General features: G+C 54.3%; 1 protein-coding gene across 1 annotated transcript; it reads right to left on the minus strand.

Moving 5' to 3' along the window:
- Positions 1-2,019: 2,019 nt before the first annotated feature.
- Positions 2,020-4,079, minus strand: RHOV (ras homolog family member V). The gene is made up of 3 exons (XM_021695502.1): positions 3,764-4,079; positions 3,503-3,561; positions 2,020-3,309 (listed from the first exon to the last, which is right to left on the minus strand). The coding sequence occupies exons 1-3, from the start codon at positions 3,969-3,971 to the stop codon at positions 2,866-2,868; spliced, it is 711 nt and encodes a 236-aa protein (XP_021551177.1). The 5' UTR covers positions 3,972-4,079; the 3' UTR covers positions 2,020-2,865.
- Positions 4,080-5,798: the final 1,719 nt, after the last annotated feature.

The raw sequence follows: 5,798 nt of genomic DNA on the forward strand, positions 1-5,798 counted from the left end.
TGAAGAGGACTTTCTACTTCGCTGGGGAGATGCAATCTGAGTAAGTGACCAAATGCAGAGTGCCCTCCAAGTACCAAGAGAGCAGTGTGGACGCTAATACAAGTAAGAGACACTTTCTGGAAAAGGGGAGTACTGAAAGATGGTTAGAAGAGAAACAGGGCATGGGTGGAGGGGGCGGGGGGGGCACTTCGCAAACTAGAGGATTTGGCAAAAGCAAAGACTTGGGAGTCAGAAGTCAAAAATAATCAGGGATCAGGGAGTGGGATCACTGGAACCAGCTGGCTTGGTCCAGTTTGATGTGGGATTTGAGAAGAACTTGAATGCTAAAATGAGGGCCTGGGAGTTCACCACTGGCCCAGAGAGCTGTTAACAGTCCTGAGTCGGAGAGATGCCAGAGGGGGAAGGCAGCAGTCCCGGGGGAAGTGGATGGAGCACAGCAGGGGCAGGGATGGGGAGGGCAAGGCTGAGAGAGGTGCTGACCAGGCTTGGTGACCCAGCAGAAGAGGAGACATAGGGACACGGATGTCCTGGGGCTACCAGAGAATCAGGGAAGAAGCAGGAGGTGGGGAGCCTCAGAGACGACCTTTAGACTTCCGCCCCCTACTCATAGGACCTCTAAGGCCCCCTGAAGCAGTTAGACAACCTCTAATCTAGAATCCTGAGTCTTTTGTTTTGCAAATGAGGAAACCGAGGCACACCAAAGGGAAATGATTTGCCTAAGGTCATGGTTGATGTCAGAGTCTGAACTTGAACCCAGGTCTCTGCTCCCCCGGGGAGGGTGGGTAGTGTGTTGGGCTGGGTTGAGGTAAAAGAGGCCATGGAGCTGGGGTGGGAGACCCCCGGGGCCCTGGCTGCAATGGTGCGGCTCCAGCCCCTCTACCTCAGGGGCAAGGGGACAAAGGGAGACGAAATGGCTGGAGCTCTAGGGGACAGGCCCTGGTGGGACAGGAGCTGGACAGTCTTGGCTAAAACTAAATTTGGGGATTATCTCAGGTTTCGCTTGGCTAGGATTTCTGTCCCTCAGCCCTGCTCTTTCTCATACCCAGGCAGCTGTTACTTCCTGGAGAGGCAGCTGGGCCGGGACAGGGTTTGCACTCACCTGGCCCAGCAGTTGCCTAGCAGCTGTCCCAGGTGTGCCTTAGAAATACCTCTCCAAAAGAATTACATTTACCCACGTATATACAGAACTCTAGAGTTCACAAAGTGCTCTTACAGCTACTTGGTAATAATACCTCACTTGAGATATTACCTTTTTTCTCTGGGGCTCACTTTCCTTATGGGTAAAATAAAGTGTGTTTTTCCCCCAAGGTGCCCTTTAAAGTTCCTTCCAGCTCCAATTCCAGGGAATGTTCTCTGGATCCCTGTTGCTCTCCAAGTCGTCACCCAACAAATCCTCACTCCACAGGATTTCTGGGACCAAACTTCTATTTAAATTATTGACAACCGGCACCTTGACCTTTGGTCGGTCCTTATGTGGACTTTGAATGCCAAGACCAAACATGAGGTCCAACCAACTTGACCCAGGAGTTTGGCCAGTGGTTGAGGTTTAGGCTGTACGGGGTCCCTTCATGCTTGGGCTCCGCACCAGGTGCCCCCCCCACCCCACAAGACCCTGTGGACAGTTAGATCAGAGCAGGAAGGTTCAGAGGGCCCAGCATCGCCCCAGAGCCCCAGCGCTGAGCAAGGTGCTCTAGAAAGAGGGGCGGGGCAACACCCACCTGGTGAGGTCATGGGAAAGCAGCTCTGGCGCTGACACCTGGGGAAACCCGTTCCTAGGCTGCTTCCCACGCTAGCTCTCCTGGGAACCGGCTAAGCTCCAAGCGGGGTGGCCCAGACCTGCCCCCCCCCCCAAGTCCAGTTCCCAGCACACTGTCTCATCTCATCTAGTCCAGCCCCCACCTGTCAGTCTGGCCTCAGTCCTTCAGTGCCCAACCTACCTATCCTGGCTGCTGGGCCTTGAAGAGGGTTCTTAGAGGGCAATGGGCAGACAGCTCCAGGAAATGACACAGAGACAGCAGCTTCAGAAACTTAAGGTTTTATTTGTAGATTCTGCACTGCTTTACCTTCTAGGCTGTGGCCTTGGAGAAAGGTGACCCCAGCCCCTTCTTCCTCCAGGCTCTAGGTTGCAGCTCCTCCCCCTCCTCCCCCTCCTCAGGGGTGGGGGGGCCTTGCCTCTCACTTCCTGCCCTGCTCCTGGCCCAGCTAGTTTGGGCAGTGCCTAGGGAGCCCTGAGCCCCAGTTCTTCCCAGGGACCAGCCCCGCCCTCCCGGGCCCTGGGGGCAGAGGGCAGCGGCACCGCTTTCCTGCTCTCCTTGCTCTTCCTCCTTCCAAACCTAGCCTTCTGACCTGCCTCCTCACCAGCCTGCCTCCTGTCCCAAGGCTCCAAGGCCTCACTTTCTGCTCCCTCTCAGTCTCTCCTTGACCTCTGTCTTATCCAGTCCATCCCGAACTTCTCTCCAAATCAGGGCTGGACACCCTCCTGCCCTCCAAAATGCCTGGCTCTTCCTCCCCCTCCCTGTGCCAAGGTGGGGACCACCACAAGGGGTCCTAATTCAGCCAGGCTGACCTGAGGGCTCATGGTAAGAAACTGGGAATTGGATCCCTAACTACTTGGAGGTGGCTGGCACTGTTAGGCCCACCCCACGAAAATCCAAGTGCTGGGATTTCTCTGTGAGCCTTGACCAGAGATCCAAATCAGAACCCCTCGCCTATGAGAGTGGGCAGTTAGAGGCCTGTGTCCTCACAGTGTTCAGATGGGAACTGAGTCCCATGGGGTGGCCTGGCCCTGCCAGTGTCCCCCTCAAAGGCTCCAGTTTCCAGAAGTCTGTGGTCTTAGGCCTACTGCTCCCTAGCTGCCATGGCTGTTCAAACAAAGCAAAAGAACTTCTTCCAGCGGCAGCGGGAAAGGGTACGCACACCTTTGGCATTCAGTTTCTTCTCCAGCCGGGCTTTGTGTTCAATGGCACTGAGAATAGCCGAGTCAAACACCTCTTTCAAGTTCTTCTGCGTCAAGGCGGAGCACTCCAGGTAGCAGGAGGCTCGGATTTTCTCGGCTAGACCCTGAGCCTGGGGTTGGGGCACGGGGCCCTCCCGGCCCCCCTGGTCCAGCTGAATCAGTACATTGACATCGTCCCTCAGGTCGGCCTGGGTACCCACCAGCAGCACGGGTGCCTGCGGGTTGTGAGTGCGGATCTCAGGCAGCCATTTCTCTGTGATGTTCTGGAAAGAACTGGGCTGCACCACGCTGAAGCAAGCCAGGAAGACATCGGTATCCGGGTAGCAGAGGGAGCGAAGGCGGTCAAAATCTTCCTAGGATGAGAAGGCCTGATCATTAGTAGGGTTATTCCCTGCCACAAGTAATGGGAATCTGATTGTCACCTGCGGTTGCAGACCTGAGACTCGGAAGGGCCCAAGACCTTCTCCATTCCTTATCCATCTAGGGTCCTCCCAGCCTCCAGCCCACCTTCTCCCAGACCATTAGAGGCCTCCCCCAGTTTCTCACCTGTCCCGCTGTGTCCCAGAGCTCAATGCGCACCGGCGCTCCATCCACCAGGACTTGCACTGCAGGGTCAGGGCGTGGGGGGACAGCGAGTTAGGAAGAGCGTCGTGGGCCCCACCGGACCTCACCAGCGGCCACCTCGGGGCCTGCTCCCGCCTCCCTCCCGGGGGGGGCTCCCTTGCCCTCCCGTCCCCGCGCCAGCCCCAGCCGACGGGTGCACAACCCCACCCCCAGCCACGCGGCCGCCGGGGCCGTTCAACGTACCGGAGAAGGTGTCCAGCGCTGTGGGCCGGTAGCGCGCGGGGTACCCATTGCAGGTGTAGCTGACGATGAGGCTGCTCTTGCCCACGGCGCCGTCGCCCACCAGCACGCACTTGATGCCCAGCTCCGGGGGCGCGCTGCCCCGCCGCGGCGGAGGGGTCGGGGCCCGGAGCGGGGACGACTCGGCCTCGCTCAGCTCCCGCGGGGGCATGGCCCGCTCCGGGGGCAGCCCGGGACCAGGCTCCGCTGTGCTCCGGGAAGCAGGTTCTGCAGGCTGCCTCTCAGTCCGCCAAGGCCCGGCGCGCCAGCCCGCCGCTAACCCCGGGTATAAGTGGGGGCCACGCCCACCTCATCTGCATGTCCCGAGCGGCCTCGGACCCCGCCCACCCGCTGGGCCTCCGGCCGCGCCTCCCTCCGCAGTGCACCCCATGAGGCCAGGCAATCACAAACGCCGGGAGGAAGAGAGGCCAAAGGAAAACTGGCGCTCAGAGAATCATGCAGGTACAAGGACAAAGAATCGCCAAAATGAGGCAGATTTAGGTATCTTGGCGGAGAAAGATATCCAGGATTTATTGTTAGGAGGAAGAAGCAAGTTGCAACACACATAATACAGCCTGTTCAAATTAAACCTTTGTTCAAAATAAAAAACTAGGTATATGTTTGCACGAGTATGAAAGTCTGGATAATAATGTTCTTAATTAAAGAATGATTTTTAAAAAACATAGATCATGGGGGCACCTGGCTGCCTCGGTCCCTAGAGCCTTCAACTCTTTTTTTTTTTTTTAAAGATTTTATTTATTTACTTGACAGAGAGAGACACAGCGAGAGAGGGAACACAAGCAGGGGGAGTGGGAGAGGGAGAAGCAGGCTCCCCGCTGAGCCGGGAGCCGGATGCGGGGCTCGATCCCAGGACCCTGGGGTCATGACCTGAGCCGAAGGCAGACGCTTAACGACTGAGCCGCCCAGGCGCCCCGAGCCTTCAACTCTTGATCTCAGGGATGTTAAGTTCAAGCCCCATGTTGGGTTACTTAGAGATTACTTCCAAAAAAAAAAAAATCTTAAAAAAATATATAGATCATAAAGAGACAGAAAATAAACTCAAGCATGTACACATCAAGCAGGAATTTACTGTACTCCCAGGGAAGAGCTTCCTCTAGATGAGGCCTGGAGGCAGACCTTAAACACCTTCACTATACTCCGCTAAAGGGATTTGGGGTGCTGGAGAGTCTAGCTGGAGAGGATCACCAAGGACAATTCTCCATTTGAGTATATTCTAAAACCCCAAATATTATCTTCATCATCATCATCAAAAGCATGTAGTAATTACCTATTTGCTGATGCTGTTCTGGGCCACCCACTGTCCTTGCCCCAGAAGGAGTTTACAGACTGAGACAAGATATGCCAGGTAGCTCTAGGAAGGTCACCCAAGAGAGCTAATTTCGTCTTTTTTTGCAGCCACATCAAGTGACACCAGGCCCAGGATCCTTTCTCTGAATTCCAAGCCAGTCTTTCATCTCAGCCTGTACAAAGATGGTTGAAAACACATTCTTGAGTTGTTGCAGGAAGAGTGTTGGGAGGGGAGGAGGCAGTGAATATTAAAGAAAGAGATAATCCTATTTCTTAAACAATTGGTAGTATAAAAATCCATAAATCCAAATCTCTAAATCTCTTGCAAAAAGTCTCAGGATCCCTGATTTTTATTTTTCCTTGTTTTTCCTTCCTTCTTTCCTTGTCAAAAATTGAGGACAACACCTAGAAAGTTGCTGATTTAACTGTTAAAATCTTGACTGTGGGAAATGGTAGGATCCTCTCCAATATCCACTTCTATATCCCAATGTCTACATCCTACATTCCCTACATCCAAATATCTGGGGGTACTAATAATCCCAGATTATAGCCCCAAAGACTTCTCAGACATATCCACATAAGTTTATTCATTTAGCAAATGGAAGAGGCCCCAAAATGTTGTCTTGCCATTGTCTCCCACAGGAGGTCCAAAAGCTGTTCTTTTTGCTCTCCTGGAAAGGGAGGCAAGAAT

The sequence above is a fragment of the Neomonachus schauinslandi genome, chromosome 9, assembly GCF_002201575.2.
Source record: "Neomonachus schauinslandi chromosome 9, ASM220157v2, whole genome shotgun sequence".
NCBI lineage: Eukaryota > Metazoa > Chordata > Mammalia > Carnivora > Phocidae > Neomonachus > Neomonachus schauinslandi.

Bases quoted from the DNA above. Each gene is read 5' to 3' on its own strand.
- RHOV (XM_021695502.1), bottom strand. From the start codon at position 3,971: ATGCCCCCGCGGGAGCTGAGCGAGGCCGAGTCGTCCCCGCTCCGGGCC. The intron at 3,562-3,763 runs GTACGTTGAACG...CTGACCCTGCAG, and splicing joins AGCGCTGGACACCTTCTCCG to TGCAAGTCCTGGTGGATGGA. The intron at 3,310-3,502 runs GTGAGAAACTGG...TTCTCATCCTAG, and splicing joins TCTGGGACACAGCGGGACAG to GAAGATTTTGACCGCCTTCG.